The 17584-nt window shown below is 41.8% G+C and overlaps 1 protein-coding gene across 3 annotated transcripts in view; it reads left to right on the top strand.

Annotated features, from left to right (window-relative positions):
• Window positions 1–17584, top strand: part of nlgn2b (neuroligin 2b) — an 85102-nt gene that overhangs the window by 52706 nt on the left and 14812 nt on the right. For all 3 annotated transcript variants that reach the window (XM_052048071.1, XM_052048070.1, XM_052048072.1), the window contains exons 3-4: window positions 6282–6335; window positions 9700–9849. In XM_052048071.1, the coding sequence (XP_051904031.1) occupies window positions 6282–6335; window positions 9700–9849 (204 nt within the window). The remainder of the gene's footprint in view (window positions 1–6281; window positions 6336–9699; window positions 9850–17584) is intronic.

The following is a 17584-nucleotide window of genomic DNA, read 5'->3' as shown; positions in this document are numbered from 1 at the left end:
CAGGGGTTGCTGTGTCACACACCTTGTCAAGCAGATAGGCCACTGCAGACATGACATACCGCAGCTTCATCCCATTTACTGCGGAGAGGAAATGGAGAGAGACAGAAGACAGCTTGCACCGCGGCCACTAGCTCACTGAACCGAACAGAAGCGCTACTGAATGAGAGACGGGGCTACATTCGGGTCAAACAGCGCTGGGGAAAAGATCAGCTAAATGCTCGTGTATTGGTCAGTGCATTCGCTGACCACTGGCTACGACATCATGTGACACATGTCGGCCTACCAGCAGGCCCTCCTTCTGGGGCATACGGGGCGAGATGCTTATGACCCAAAAAAAGCGTGTTTGTTCTTATTATCCTTTCATGCGTTCAGTTTGTGTTCACTCACCAGTGGCTTCCTCTCAAAAGAACACTTTCATTTCGTGCAAAAAAAAAAAGGAAAAAATCCCTTGGGCATATTTTTGTGCCATTGCTTTTTGTACTGGCCAATTATCTCTGTACAGCCTTCTGTTATTATGCGGATACTGAGAGAGTTGCATATCCGCATCACTGTTATGATATTCTGTAACCAAAAAAAAAAAGAAGTGCGCACCGGTAAATGTTTGACATTTTAATGAAGGCAAAGAGCAAAAAGAGCATCAACATTCCTCAATGGAGCGCACAATTTACCGTCAAAACAAAAAGTGTCTTCTTGGCAGGAAATTGGTCGGTGAATTTGGAAAGTTAGATTTGTAAGACCGGTTTCTTTTAGATGAGAGAGAGTCATTTCACTGCTTCCACGAAATCCAATTCTGGGGAATTTTGGGTTGCCGGAAGATTTGCGCTTCTGTCACAAATGAGCCAGTACGTCACATGCAATATTTTGTTTTTCTAACAAGGCAGAAGCACGCTAAAGTTTTGGCTGTATTTCAAATGAAATGGAATGATACTAGAACACTTTAAATTATCCCTAGGTGTGAGTGTGAGCGTGGATTGTTGTTCGTCTACTATCCCGCCTACTGCCCGAAGACGGCCGGGATAAGCTCCAACACACCCCGCGACCCTTGTGAGGATAAGCGGATCGGAAAATGGATGAAATGATACTCGATCGCGAGTTGCAACACTTGAAAAGCTCTGATTTGGTTAAAGTGTGGGAAATACTTTCTTTTGTGTTATCATACCAAATAATGATACGGTGTGTATCTGATACATTACCTCAGCCAAATGGAATTAATCAAGGAATCAAAAATCTCACCATGTACAACATTCCTTCTCGTGCTGCCATAGTGTTGACAGAACGTGACACTGTCACAACATTCTTATTTAGAATTTTTCTTGGAGTTCTTATATTGATTATGTGCATGCACTTCCAATCGCATTTTTCTAGTTAGTCTCCCGCTTCATTCAGAATGAACAGACAGAAAAGCTTGAGTATTTTAAATGTCAGAAAAAAAATTGATCAAAATATTGTGAGGTATACTGTACGTTTACGTTCCCTTCAACAATGGCTCAAATAAGAATTGCTCAAATAAGAATTTATATTGCATCCATCCATTCATTTCCAATACCACTTGTTCAGCCTTGCCCAGCTGACTTTGAGTCGCAATGTAGACTACACCTTCAAGGTGCGCAGTTCTCCACCGGATTCAAGGGCAAAGTAGGCTTTGATTTTCTGTATTTTCGCAAAAACTGATGTGCAAAATTAATCCTTATCATCGGTATATTTTCTGTTATATTCATTAAATTAGAATTTTTCTTGGAGTTCTTATATTGATTATGTGCATGCACTTCCGATCGCATTTTTCTAGTTAGTCTCCCGCTTCATTCAGAATGAACAGACAGAAAAGCTTGAGTATTTTAAATGTCAGAAAAAAAATTGATCAAAATATTGTGAGGTATACTGTACGTTTACGTTCCCTTCAACAATGGCTCAAATAAGAATTGCTGTGTCACCGGATGAGGTCATTGATAGCCTCCGTAATTCTCCAAAAGACCCCATCATCGGAAACCAAAACACAAAGCAAGGTTCTTTGTTGTTACGCAGCACACAAAGGTATGTAGTAGAAATTTTTCCAACAATCCAATTCATTGTTTGTCTGCTGAATAGCTCGGCATGATGACTCTGACCGTGAGTAACAACAAACCACCTCCTTTGTATTTTGCGCATCCACTGCGCTGGAAGCTCGGGGTCTTTACGAAAACGTTGGGAGCAACCACAATGATTATGATAATTGTGGTGACTCGATCCTGAGCCAAAAGTTACACAGCAATGCTGATTTCAGCAAGCCACCATTTCTAGAACTTCGGAATATCCCTCACATTGTAATATATATACAGTATATATATAATATATTTTTTCCTGGCAATGTAAGCGCTCACACTTTTCTGTGAGCTCGTTTTGAACGGAGCAAGAAGCTAATCAGAAACGAATTTGCCGATCAATGGGCGGAAGTGCTCCTGGGTCCTTGTGCACATGCTCCATTGGAGCTCGTTAGATTGTGCGTGTAAACCTTTATCTCGAAAAAAAACAAAACAAATTGCTAAAACTAATTGCAGTCCATTAGTTCTTATCTGATATAAAATGCTCTTGAGGTCATGAAGCATATTTCAGTACGGTGTTGTGGAAAGTCATGTCATGTTTATGAGTCTGCAACATTTCAAAAGGCCGTTACGTCAAATCCCCAAATTTTGCTCCTAATCTCTGGACAATGTTTTTTCTTACATGATGAACTCAACCCGTCTTGATATGTTGCTCGTCTAAAATGATTGTGGACGGTTGTTTTTGAGTGGACGCTATGCTCACATCGAATGCCGCTCTTTATAGACATTAGAAAATGAATAAAATCTGAGTCATTGCCATTAAGAAGAGAGGTGTGGTTTTAGAGTGGTGCTAAGTTGGGAAAAATTGCTGACAAGATGAAGGACTAATGTGCCTTTCCATCCATTACCGGTCTGCCTACCTAGGTGTTCATCCATTACCGGTCTGCCTACCTAGGTGTTCTCTATTAGCAGCAGAGCTCGGGACCAACTGTGCCTTCTCTCTCTATTGTGCTAAGTACTATCTGGATCAAACGTCTTCTTGGTGGTTTAGGGGAGGATGCAGGAAATCCATTCAGCATTGATCTTTTTTCCATTTAGAAGGAAGATAAACATTTTATGTCAGGAAGTTGGATTCATATAGACATATGGGATGAAAATGCTGCGCTGCTATGGCATTGTGTTGTTCAAGTGCCTCTATTTGTCTTATAGTCTCTATATTAACCGCAGAAACCTTGATTTTTGTTCCCCCCCAAACACACACACACAAACACACAAAATCATATTCCAATTCTCAGTTTACGGTGTCAAACATGTCAGCATACAATGAATCAAACAGTTCAGACAGGCGACAGCAGTTGCCACAATGACAACGGTGGGAATGTGCTGCTGGGCAGGTAGGAGTAACACGGCAACAGATGTTTAGGACCTTGTTAACATGCTTTGTGCAGCATGTGTGGATTTAATGAGTGGGGGTTTGTGAATTAGAAAGTCCTTTAATGGGTTCCTTGTAGACTTGGCTCTACAGACAGTGACTCCAAAACAGCACCAGACACAGCTGTAGCTTAGGGCGGATGGAGAACGCTATTGACAGAAACTAAGAAAAAGCAAATTAATGGGATCCTTATCAGGGAAGACTTACAGGGGTTCACAGGCGAAGCTGTTGGTTGGTCACGCTGAAAAAAAACGTGTGTCATTGGCTGTACCCTTTGGAGTGTTTGACCGGCTTTACCATCACGGCTTAATGTGGGGCTTCTCTTTTTGACCTTGGTGACAGGCCGATTGTTGGAGAGCAACATGAAAATAAATGCCAACAATGGCTATAGTTCAGTTGATTTGTTGGTCTGTTAATTTGTTCACAATAAGCAACAGCGCATATTTCATAGCCTTGCTTATCTTCCACACATGTATTGTGCATACAACAAAACTAAAAGTTAATGAATTATAAAATTTAGAAAGACATAGTACCCACTAAAAGCACTCAACAAATAACTGGATATTATGGAACACGTAAGAAAAGGGAAACTCTGGGATTTACGTTTTGAAAATGACGAGGCATTTTGGCAATCTTCAACTTTACATTCCGGTCTGAGGGTGTGACGTCCTCTATGCGTGGTGTCACCCGTTAAGTGCTACATAACCAGCAATGTAGGAACGAAGGAGATTCACGTTTTCAAGCCGGTAGTACAGTCACTATCTTGAGTTTGTGTCAGGTGAAAACAGCAGCACTCTGTGCTGTCAACGGAGTATAATTTAGCTTCAATAATACTTGGTCAAAAAGAAACATCAATCGTAGCACACAGTATGCATTCAAGCTAAAGGAGAAAGTCTCAAAAGATGGTATGACTGCAGGAGGTCCCCCAATTTACTTGTGACATTTCGAAACAGAATACATGAAAAATGTTGAGTTTTTGCCATTATCAAATGCCAAGTAAAAAAAAAAAAAAAAGACTCCCCTTATTTATTTTATTTCAAGTGTATTTATGTTAAACGAATTCTAGAAATAGTCATTATTATTTTCGGTAAAATTAGTTTTGTTAGGTGAGAGTCATCTTTTTAAAAATATTTTTAATGGAAACAAACTTTTTTTAAATGTCACTGCACTTCCAATTAAGTGGTAAACCCTGGTGTCATTTTTATGTTAAGCAGTGTTGTCGCTCTCTGCTGAATGCAATTATTCAAGTAGCTTCTAGTCTAACTTTGTTAGTTTTAAATTCACGAAAGTAACTAAATTGCTTTTTACATCAAGAAATCTATAAAGTTACTTTTTCAAGCTAACGGTGGCAACACTTGTCACATGGCAACAGGAATGGGCTGCTACATGTTTGTCTTCAGCGTTGCGATTGGCAGCCGAGTCTCATGCGTCATTCGCAAACTTTGATAGCCCTGCAACAGAATCCTTAAGTGAACTTCAGCATCGTAACTTTGGTTCGGGGAACCGTCCCGTAAGGAGGAGTCACACGGCAGGGACTTTGAGGGTAAAACTTTACAGTCTGCAGCCAAAGATGATGCAGAGGGCTGCATACAGTTTTATAGATGGGCAGAAAGTCGGTCCTTCCCATCACATAGAATCCTGGTTAGTTTTGAAATAAAACATTCTAGCGGAGTATATGACAAACTGCAGCGTTTATGTGCTGGTTGCTGGCACCCGACCACAAATCACAGAAATCAATCACTCAAGAGGTACTGCATCATGGAATGGATGGATGGAGAACGTATATCTGGAGTACATTACAGCCATTTGAAGATATGGGGAAAACCGAGGTTGAAAATCATCTCTGTAATTACAATTTTCAGAAAATGACCAAACCTCTTCTTCTTAAGTACTCACCGTGGGAAGTCGTGCGGAGGACAGCCACAGTGGGACTTCGGCGTTTCTTAGCTTCAGGCAACAAAGCAGCCCGCTGCGTTACATACCTCATTCAAGGGAAAAGGATTGTATTACTTCTTACAGTCTGGGCTCTGAATACGCAAATTACAATTGACGAAAAATGTAAACAGGTAAAACAAAATTACAGGTGAAAAAAATATCATCAAAAATAATAACAAGAAAGTCCGCAGCCTCTTGGTGTTGGGAGGGAGAATTGCAGCAAAGAATCAGGCAAAGATGAACGTTTGTGGGTTTTCTTCACTGGACACTCATTTTCAGTTTTGTTTTGCAGCTTCCAAATGAAACTGTGTTCAAAAGTTTGGGGTTTTTCAAGGTGTTCCTGTTCGCCGCTTTACTTTTGTTCACACTGAGCTTGACAAGAGTCAGATTGTGTGGCTGGAAAGATAAGTCCCACTTGTCCTGTTTTTGCCCTTTCAGTGCAAAATATGATATACCGAAGAAATAGAACTGCAGCCTTTTTATTTATGTGGAAACAGTCTATCTTTCGACACTTATTTTGTCCGCTTGTCACAGTCCTGGATCGACTTGTTTCTTTGACTGAAAAGAGTGATGATTATTTTTTTCTTCAAAAAGCAGCATGGTGTCAGGAACGATTAAGGGAACGATGGAGGAGAAGCAGCCCTCGGGGGTCATCCACGAGGCAGTCCGTGACAAGATACTAAGCAGTTGAAACAGTTGACTTTTTGGTTATCCTCTCACAAAATCAAAACAAAACAACAACAACTGTGTAATCCTTCGTAACAAGTGTATCATTAGCTGTGTGTAAAAAACAAAGTTTGACATTCTGCTGTTTTTCTCGTCGTCTTCCCTGCATGTGTTGTGTTTTTGCCTCGCTACAAGGTTTTTGAATTGTGTCTCTTTTGCCCCTTTCATAGGTCCACTTACGAAAAAACAGGACGAATCAACAATGAACAGACCCCGCGATGAAGGTAATTAAAAAAATAAAATGTGCATGATATTTTTCAAACTCGTCCATGCATCTTTCGCACAGTCTTGAAATTGTCTCCCCATGTATACAAATGAGGGAATACATACAAGTATTTTCTACTCATATATTGTTCTTATTAATTCACGCAGATATCTGTTATGCTTGAATTAACCAAATGTTGCCTCATTTGCACAGAACTATTTTATTTTCATTTCCTGAAAAGATTCACTGCATGCTAATTGCTTTCAATATATGACACATTCGTTCAAATCAATATTTAGAAATCGTTGACCATTGTATTCATGCCACACTAAGGGTGGGCAAACTTTTTGGCTCGGGGTCCGCATTGACTTTTAAAATTTGACAGAAGGGCCAGGTCAGCACGAGCTATGGTACATTAAAAAAAACTGCAATTGTTGACTGTCCATATCAAACATCAACAGAACAAAAGCATGAAAGTACTGTATTAATATACTTTTTTAAATGACTTTTTTAAATGAAGTGTTGTTGATGACCTATTTTAGCCTGTGCATTGCTGTCAATGCTAATCAAACCAGTAGAAGTAGAGCGATACAGAGGTCCTAGGTGGTCGAAAAGACCCCCCCCCCTGCAACTAATAGTCAATGCGCCACCTGGCGTTGAAATGCCTGCCATTACAAGTCCAATTGAAATGAATGCAATTGTTCACATCGAACCTTAATTGTGGACCAACCTTCGGCGGGCCGGATTAAAAGGACCAACGGGCCGGGTTCGGCCCGTGGGCCGTAGTTTGCCCACCTCTGTGCTACACTGTCACTTTTCCAAACATTGTAATTGACTACTAAGTGCTGTAGGATGTTTACTTCCAAAGACAGAAGCCCTTACCAGTTTCATAAAGCAGCCAAATCAGTGCAAGCAGCGTTCATCTGTTCCCATTCGTGTGCCCAGACGTACTCTACACAGCAAAGTATTATGCAGACACGAAGCTCTTTTACATTACCATTTGGAGGTGCATGCTTTCTGTCGCACTTAGCATGTGCAAAGCTGCACTTCGGTACATTTGTTCTCATTTGTTCCAATGTGTACGTTTGCTCTGGAAAGGGAGAAAAAGATCCATGTAGCATAACAAACGCAGGGGGATTGGAAACAAGGAAAGAAAAAATAAAACAACATGAGGACAACGGCAGGGCAATGAGAGGAAGAGGCAGGAAAAACTACAGTAATGATTAGATGACATTTATAGCGCTTTGGACTTGATAGAGATGTAGAGAAAGAGGGAAGAAGCTCGATGAGCAGTGGGCCGGTCAAGCTTGACATTTATGTCAACACATCAGATGGATAAAGAAGGGGTTGCAAAGGCCAGAACTCCTCAGTTAATTGCTTCAATTTGGAGTGTGCATTGTACCCCAGAAAATCTTTAAATTATATTCAAAATAAGAGGGCAGTCCTAAATCATTTATAGTGTATCTTTTTTTGGGGGGGGGCGGGGGGGGGGGGTTGAAGCTGGCATTCTCTGTTGGGTGTCCATCTCCATGCATGTTTGTGCATTGCCTCTCTATGTGTGTTCTAATACTCGTGTCCTGATGGTGTCACTAAAATTCAAAATTTCTTATTCGCCATTCCTTTTCAATTCGAATCACCAGCAATATGTGCACAGCCCTGAAAAATACAATGACAAAATATGGTTCATTAATTACCGGTACTTGTAACTTGAAGCAAGCTGTCCCAACCAACAGCTGTAAGCATGGAAGTGTGTGTAAAATGTCATTTACAATAACGGATTGGGCCTTGGCATAGTAGCGTGATGTCAAGTGATTAGTTTCTGTTTGCTGAAGAATTTAACGTCAGATAATGCCTTCATGCAGGCACATGACTCTTCTATACTGTCCCGGTAATGCTAACATAATTGAATTTGTTTGCGGGTCCTCTGGGAAATCAGCAGAATTTTAGAATACACCAGAGAAGAGCAGCGTGTTCGAGTGTGGGACAGAAAATGCTTTAATTTTTTTTGTAGCTGTCTGCTTTAGTCACTCCTATGATCCATAAAATGTTCTAGCTCTTAGTGTGTGCGTGTGTGCGTCCGTGCGTGCACACACTCATACGCACGACTGCGAGTGTCGCAGCCAAGACTTTGTGCAACCTGAGATTCAGGTGGTGATGCAGACGGCTGTGCAAAGACGTGAGTTGAATCCGTTACCACGGCAACAGGCATTCAGTGAGTCGGTGCAATGGAATGGCTGGTGCAGTTCTATTAGCGAGAAGCAGTTTCCATAGCGACTCAGCATCGCAGCTGCCGATGCAAGCATTGCGCGTGTGTGTCTTTGCGTACGTGTGTCTGTTTGACGACGGTGTGAATGCAAGTGTTCATTAGCGTGTCACACTGTGTGTGACTGGCTTTTTAGCATCTCGTGTTTTTTTTTTTTCACCCCCCCATCTTCGCCATGTTGTTTTCGTGGTGTGAACCTTCCATCCACGTCATTACGCATGCACGTATGAACTCACGCGCGCACACTTCTGTCACGCTGTCCTATTTTCATCCTCTTCCTCTCTGTCTTATACCTCTTTATCTCGCTTCCTCTCCTGCTATCTCCTTCTCGGCCCCATCACAGAGTGCTTTGGTTCATCGGGGTAAACAGATGATATGGCTCTTATTTATGTTTCCACATGGTCTGCTTTTTCATACAAATTATCCACATGGCCTGCACAGTGCAGACACTCATTTTAAGCGGGCTGCAGCGGCAGAACTGTCAGAGCTCGGATTCTGAGATCATACCGACGACGCAGTCGAAGGGTTTTTATTTGGAAAGGGGAGGTGGTAGGGCTGAGCTCCATGATGACACGCTGGTGGACTCGAAGACACTGCAAACAGTGTGCATCAGAGCCACCATTTGTCCCACGCATGAGCGGGAGGGATGGGGGGGGGGGGGGTAGAAATTTGGAAGGTGCCATCCCTGCTTTGGACAGGGAACATGATGAAAAGCAGAAACAGGAAGCGTGCACATTTGCACTTAGTCCTGCTTCATCAAAATTTGCAATGCCCATGTTTGATTGACGCATGTCATTAACATAAAATGGTTTGCATTTGATCGAGTACAACTGACCGATGGCTTAGTCAGACATATTTACATTGGACCTCATTAGATATGTGTGCAACCTTCATATTTATGCTTTTGATTCATGGTGAAAAACATTTTCTACTCCGTTCGAAAAACAAGGGGGAAAATGTGTTATTATGAATCAGTTGTTTGCTCGCTGTCTTTTTTTTCTTGGGGGTCAGGGAGAGAATGCACTCAATTTTAACATATGGGATGTAACTCCTAGAAAGTGCTCCAGTTACATCTCTTATTTCATTTTCTAAAGTGGGCTTTGATATTGTTGCTGCGCAGATATTCGCGATCGACGTAAGAAGCCGGTGATGTTGTTCATCCATGGCGGCTCCTACATGGAAGGCTCGGGGAACATGTTCGACGGCAGCGTCCTTGCAGCGTACGGAAATGTCATCGTGGTCACCATGAACTATCGACTGGGTGTGCTTGGTAAGTGTGGTGTTACACGTTATATTTGGTGCGGGGGGCTTTTGTCTCTTTGACGTGAGCCGTTTCACCTTGGCCTAGATCCTTCCATGCCAGAAGAGTCGGTCGACTAAATCTAATGGATTTTGGATTGGGTTCTCAAGATTTTAGCAATACAACGTTCTTGCTGCGTCTGAAACTAACAATAACAAATACTTTCTGGACTACTGCGCATCTGTAAACCAGTGTGATGTTTGCTGTTGCCGCTTCCGAACGAAGCAGTAGAGGTCGCTGTTGGATTAGACTTCGTTGTAGTGAATATCGTCGTGAGGCAAGAGCAGAGAAAAAATATTTCGTATAGCGCAACAGGGTTTTTTTTTCGTTGTATGGGGGGCAGGAAAGTGGGAATGGTGTTAATGCATGAAGATTTTTCACACTAGGGGGTATTTTCTCCCATGTAGGTTTCGTAGAGGAGTTTCACTGTATTGGAATGTACAATTGCGTCTCTTTTTTTCATGAAAGTTCCCGTTGATGAGTATCATTTTTACTTTTTGGAACTTCACCAGTTATAGTGCTGATTGTGACTTATTTCGACATAGGAGAGATTTTGCAATAACTGGCGCTCATCAAAGCTGAAAATTAAACTGGAAAAATCTATTCACGGTTGTGTTAATGCATAAACAGCCAGCGCCTGCCTCATACGACGACTTCAGGACCGCAAAGTGCCTTCGGCGCACACTGACAGCTAGAGCCAAATGCGTCTCTGTTGCAATCAGTGCATTTTTTGGGATCCAGTGGTAAATTTTTCCTTTTCGTCATCGTTTTGCTGCACATGCCACCTATATGGTGAACTCCCGCGTTTCCGTTCGCCCCTCATCTTTTGCACACATTCTCCGTGCGGCTTCCCAGTTGGGTAATCAGATATTGTTTGGTGCATCGCGGCTGTTTCAACACTTCTGAACAATGACAAACACAGGGATGAGAGTAGTTTAGGATGCCGTCCAAGAATGGCATTGCATATTAACACAGGGTAACATGATCCGAGCCATTGGGGAAAAGGCCCGGGGACAAGGACAAAGTGAGTTTGATAACTGCAACCTGCAGCTGTATCCCGCTCACTTCATCAGTATGATCCTTTCAACATGCTGTCAGACAAAAGTCAGAACCATTAGCGAGATGAGCATGCTATTCTGACCGCAACTTTAGAAAGGAAAAGTTCTCCCGACTCACATTTTGACACAGATGTCTTCGCTGGTGTGTTTGTTTTGCTACAAATCTGTAGCAAAACATTGTTTGTCGCAGAATGCAATATGTCCCGTGTGAGCATTCAAGGCGGTGATGTTTGATATGCACTCATGCATTCTACAATATGTTGACTGCTCTGCCACCATTGCAGTAGGATGCAGACAAAACACATATTTAAAGAGGTGGGGAGTGATTTCGCTTCGGTGAGTCCGAGGCACTGCCCTTGATTTTTTTTTTACCATTGCCGTGATGTGGTTATACTTTCTCTGTCTCATTCTCGCAGCGATGCTTTAAATAGGTTACTGTACTAAGCTGATTATCCTTTTGTTTATGTGTGTGCGCACGCGTGTGTGTGTATACGTGCAGCATCGGTGTCAATATATCTTTTGCCAATTTCCCTATGTGCATGTGAGTTGGTGCATGTGTGTGTGTGTGCATGTGTGCGTGTGTGTGTGTTTGAGGATTACTTGGTTTTCATGCCATATATGAAATAGATATATGAATTATGCACCACCCATCTAAATTTTTAACCCGGGGTCCTCTCTGACACTCTGAATTTAAGTCCAAAAAAAAAAACATGCGTCTGCCATATTTCAATAGTTTTATGCTTTAATCTTTTGTATTATCCCGTACTTACACGGCAACAACCTTGCTCGCGCCATCTTCATTTCGTCCAACGCCTGTACCTTTAAGAGGCTGATAGGGGATCAGGAATAAGGAAGGAAGACAGAACAGGGAATGGAGGCGGATGAGCAAGAGAGGATCATAGAGAGACAGTGAGAGAAACAGAAGGGGGAGATGGCAAAGGTCTAAAAATAAACCCTCAGAAGTGCCTTTTCAATCGGCAGCAATGCAAAGTATTCATTCGAAAGAAGGCGGCGCCAGGAGGTCCGACTTCAACCTCCACGTTTGAGTTAACATTTCCTGTGACACATTGACATTGGCAAAAAAATATACAGAGCCCTGCATTTTGAAATATTAATTGTCGTAGAATCAAACTGGAATAAAAATATGTTTGCCACCGAATAGCCGGGATCAAAGGTCCGGTGATGGTTGAAGATTTTTCCTTCCTCACCTTCTTCTGCCTTCCTTCTGCTCCCCGGGCTGAGCGAGCCTTCTGATTTGTGCCGCACAGCCATCTGTTCACACTAATGAACTAATTAACTAATTAATGAACTCTGGAGAAAAGGCCCACCATCGCGGGCTCTGGGAGTGAGCACATTTTTCACCTCAGGAAGGAGAGGTGTATTATTTTTTTTTTTCTGGGTGTTGCCAAATTGGAGCTTGTTGGCTGCGTCTGACTTGAGGTAGTCTTCAATGAATGCCACGACTTTTGCAATCACAGCTTTGAAACTAAGGTCAAGTACACATACATTAAGTCCGGATTTTGCACCATCCTGACCAAGTACGTCAAACGCATGACTATCATACGATTGTCCGACAGATCAGTGGTCCCCAAACCCCGGCTCGCGGACCGGTACCGGTCCGTGGGGCATTTGGTACCGGGCCGCACAGAAAGAATGAAGGACTTACATTACTTCCGTTTTCTTTATTTCAGAAAAAAAAATATTTTGAAAAGTTAGCCAATTCTCTGTAACATCCATCCAACAGCACTGGTGTCGAAGTCAAGGCCCAGGGGCCAGACCCGGCCCGCCATGGCATTTTATGTGGCCCGCGAAAGCAATTTGTCTGTGTCAACTTCCATTATCCTTGCTTAAATCTGTACCGAAATCTCAAATTGTCAGACGTAATAAATTACGGTAACATTTTGCAAAAAGTTTGTTACCCTGCTTACACTCACTCGAGCAATAATCGAACAAATACTTGACTGATTTCAAAACTAATTAACCATCAATTTTTTTGTGGACAAGTAATAATACGATGTGACGATTAAACATTTAGTCGGCTTCACTGTCGTAGCGGCCCTCTGAGGAATGACGTAACTCCGAAGTGGTCCACGACAAAAATGAGTTTGACACCCCTGGTCGACAGTGTGTTACTCTTGACGCACTCTTGACGCACTGTCGAGGAGCGCTTCTTGGTAATGTGATTGGTTCCCGCTAAAATGAACCCCAGGAGCATAGAAGGTTACATTTAATGGACAGTATCAGGAGTCCTACTTAAAATACAGATTTATATCAACGGGAGATTCCCACTCAGCAAGCCCACTCTGCATAATATGTGGCGATGGTGAGTCGTATTTTTCAAGCATTTTCTGATTTTGAAGGCATGTTTAAACGTGACCATAGCGACCAGAGAATGTTGCGGCCAGATAGATAAGATATCCTTTATTTGTCCCACAATGGGGAAATTTACAGTCTACAGCAGCAAGATTGTGGGTAGAAGAAAGAAAAAAAATCAAAGTTTTTATTTTTTGCATTCACAGATAAAGATAAGGTGGCTGTGCTATTTACCAATGTTTGTCACATCATTTCATTTTTTAATCAGCAGCCTGACAGGAGAGGACATTCCTCATGTCATGATTCGTGTTTATTATAATGTTTCAAAAATACCGCAGTTTTCATGCGGTCATCTCATATTATTTTGTTGTATTTATCTGTCATACCTTAAAGGCTGTCCCTGAAAATATTGTCTGACGTTAAACCGGTCCATGGGGCAAAAAAGGTTGGGGACCGCTACTATAGATTATCATCCTGAGGTGTGTTGAGTGGATTTATTTCTTAAATATTAACCGTTCAATATTTTTGACCCAAAATCTTCATGCATGTGGGGAAATCCACCATTCTTTCCGTTTTAGTGGAATGGGATCACAATGTGTGTAGTGTTCTTTGTCAAGATAAATGACAACGCATAGTTCGACCATCATTTTAAATTCCAGATTTTTATGTGTGGGGTCTGTTAAAGATGAAAAGAAAAAAATCTTCATATTGAAAAAAATGCGGGTACCAGGCCTACATCAACAGAGTCACGATTTTTGTTTTTATATTACCGGTAAAGATAAGATAAGATAAGAAAATACTGACATTTCTTATGTTTTGCAGTTGTCCTGTTTCATTATTTGTGATCAGCGTGTATTGTATCGCTTAAACATTGTAATTGACCAAGTACGACTACAGCGCATTGTTATAAATCTCACTGCTGGGTTTTACTTGTCATTTCTGTACCGCTTGTCCACTTTAGGGTCACGGGTAACTGGAGCCAATCCCAGGTGACTTTTTGTGCAAGAGGCGGGGTACACTTTGGACTTGTCCCCAGTCGATCGGAGGGCACATGCAGTACAGACATGCAACCGTTAAAACACTTACCTTCCCATTTATGGGCAATTTTGAGTCTTGGATGATCATAAACATACATTTACATTAGTTTTCCAATTGTCCATTGTGGGTAAACGGCTCTTTAAAAATGATGTGAATTTTATCTTTCGCAATTGGTGCTTTCGATCCATTTCGAGCTGCTGCCTTTTCAAAATTCTGCCATTCCTCAACGCGAACGTTGCCCTCCCTCCTCCATCTCCACAAATGGAGCAGCAATTATCCCACTCCGCCATGCAGTGGTGGACACGTTCTCATTTCTCAGGCGGTCCACTCTCAGAACCACCACCGCTTTTTTTTTTTTTAAGTTTTCTGATTTTAAGTAGAAGCAATGGCAAATTGAAAGTGAAAGACATTGAAAAGCTATGGAAAACATTCACTTGAATTTAATGATGGGAGCTAATTTGTTTTTAATTGTCTGTATGTATTTTTTAAATCTAATAACGGTCACATTTAAGCATTGTGACTGGCTGTAAAACACTCAGCTCTCAAGCGCAACAATGATGTTATACTGTTAAGATTATAATGCATATTAGGATGTAAATCTTAAATCCAATTTCTGCTGATTTGTTGCACAATTTGTCAGCCATGTTGAAGTCTGTTTGCTTCCTAGAGGAAAATTGGATCGTCTTCATAAAAAAAAAAAAACAGGACTAGTCACCAATAACCTCTGATGGGAGCTGCGAGCCTGAACTCCTAACGTCGTATTCACATCAGAATAATTGGACCACTAATGTGTGGTGATGAATGTAAAATTACATTATGAGTCATTCATAAGCACACACGGTTGAGTGGATGCATGTAACAGCAAACATGATTAGCGAGTATATCGTGAATTCAAATTTGCCGGTATAATTGAATTTAATCAAAATAATGTAGCATTCTTTTCGAAAACAAGGTTTATGGTGTTGTTTTGAGAGTTGAAGTGAAATGACCGGGCTTTAATACATTTCAAAACAATGTTTTATTATACCACTGATAACGTTTCCCTAATAAATACTGGCGCAGCTCATGACCGTTGGAAAGTGTGAATTTAAATCCCAATATTAGGAATAAATACTCCTCTTTTGTGTTGAAAAGCAGCACACAAAAAACTAAATGGCAAAGAGCCTGGCTTGTTGATGATGTAGTCAGATTGCATGAAGATTGTCATGACCTCCCCCCCTGTGACTCTGGAGTCCCTCTAACAGGGGTCACCTACCCTAGGGGTCCATCATAAACTGGGCATGCATCCAATGGCCTCAAAGTTAGCCACCACTCTATCACGTGGAGTGGAGTGGAGTGGCGGGTTCGCAGCTCTTCTGAACTTTTGGAATTCAACACCGTAGGAGAAATCCCTCTCCAACAACCGTGCAAAAAACGTCTGGAACTGTAATGTTGAAAAATACTGCGTGTCCATTTGGCTCCCCCCCAAAAATAGGACCCTTCATTGTGCATGTTTGTTGGAAAATAGTTCTAAGGGCAAACGGGGTTACAGTGGTCTGCCATTGTTGTTTTGGTAACAAAGGATTTGTGCATGCCGAGCGAAAATCGGAATGCATGCAAATTCTGTAGTACTTCTGTAGTACTCAATTTAATTTCGTCAATTAATTGCACACAGTAGAGTCAACTGGATTTAGTCTTTTTTTAACTAGAGGAGCAGTCTACTTTAAAAATGTACCGAGAGCCATACGATTTTATTTCATGCAAACACTTGATGAAATAAAATGGAATAAAGCCAACATAGGTATTTTTGGGAGGGTTTTTTTTCAGTGCAGGTTAAAAAAATATTGCCAAAATTACTTTTAAAAAAAACAAAAACAACAGTGTCGCATAATCAGCCCCTTGGGCCACCAGTGGCTATGCTCATTTAATTACCTTTTTTTCACAACACACTTATTTTTACTCAGTAAAATAGCACATATTCCATGTGTTGGAGAGGCATTAATTAGGGCTTCATTCCCTTTAGGATTCAGAAGTTACAGTCAGCGTAAGGAGGGCTCATACTTAGACTTTCCACTTTTGACTTTTTTTTTCAAATTTGATTGGAAGTCACTATAATAGTTGTGTGGCCATTACTTAATTGCTAGATATGACAACTGAAACTACAGCTCAGATTTCGGAGCTAGCTGTACAACTCCAGCCGGGAAGGTCGGCGCCTGGCACCTAGTGAGCATTTGTTTAGTCTGTAGTGGCGGGGTTGGCTCCCGTAATCTTATACGTATAAAATTGTCGTCTTGATTTTTTGGGATTGGCCGGAGCTAGTGCTGAGAGAGCAGGACTGCTCAGAGATGGCTGAGTGGAAGCTAACATACTTTTTGGTGAAGAATTTGCTTTTCAACATGGCGAAAAGTTTTTAAAAAAATGAAGTTGACTTTGCATGATACCACTCCTTAAAGTGCATCAGTATCAACGATAACAAGAAAAGGAAAAACTTTTATTTTAAAATAAATTCCCCCTTAAGTTCTTCAGCACGATGCTTTCATTCACCCGTTCCTTTGACCGTCTTCAGCCTTTTATTTAAAGGTGGACACCTCTCCCCACACCTCGCAGGCCGTCACCAAAAGCAAGTGTTGAATATGCATACGTTCACATGCGTCAACTGCTGCTCTCAGCACATCAGCCAGTAAGAAGCCCAACTCAGCAAATGGGGAGATGGAGAGCAAACTTAGTGAATGAGGAAGCGTAGTTGTTTGCACATCAGTGGTTGACAGCAAACCTAACAGCCTCTGTCATGTCACCCTTGAAAAGATGACAAAGTTGGCATGTTTGCATGCAAGTTCACAAGCTGTTTGTGTTTTGGTTGCATGTGCATGTGCGTGCGACTGCGTGCGGGCGTGTGTGTGTGCGTGTGTGCGCGTGTGCGCGCACGCATTGAGCTGTTTCTATGCGTGATAGTGAAAGTGCATGCATGTCTGTATGCAAGTGCTTTAGCGAGTATCTGCGCATATCATTTAGCCTGAAGGTCTGGACAGTTGCCAGGCAACGGTGGCAGGAAGCTCAGCACTCAGCCACCGAGCAGACACTTGCACATGACTCTGGTTTTGACAAGAGGCAAAGGTCAGCAATGATACCTCTTCCGGTCAGAGTTACATTCGGGAGAAAGTTAGTCAATTACAGGGTTGATCGGAGGGGGATACCGTTTTCTGCCACTACACGCTGTACTTTAATCACTGTTTCACTCATTCAATCTCAGCCATTTTCACTGGAGCAACCCCTTCAATCCCAACTGATTTTGCAAGGCCCGCAGAATATTTGGTTCT

Source organism: Hippocampus zosterae, chromosome 16 (assembly GCF_025434085.1).
Source record: "Hippocampus zosterae strain Florida chromosome 16, ASM2543408v3, whole genome shotgun sequence".
NCBI classification, from domain to species: domain Eukaryota; kingdom Metazoa; phylum Chordata; class Actinopteri; order Syngnathiformes; family Syngnathidae; genus Hippocampus; species Hippocampus zosterae.
The sequence above is the reverse complement of the archived record's forward strand: the minus strand, read 5'-3'. Positions and strand labels throughout refer to the sequence as shown.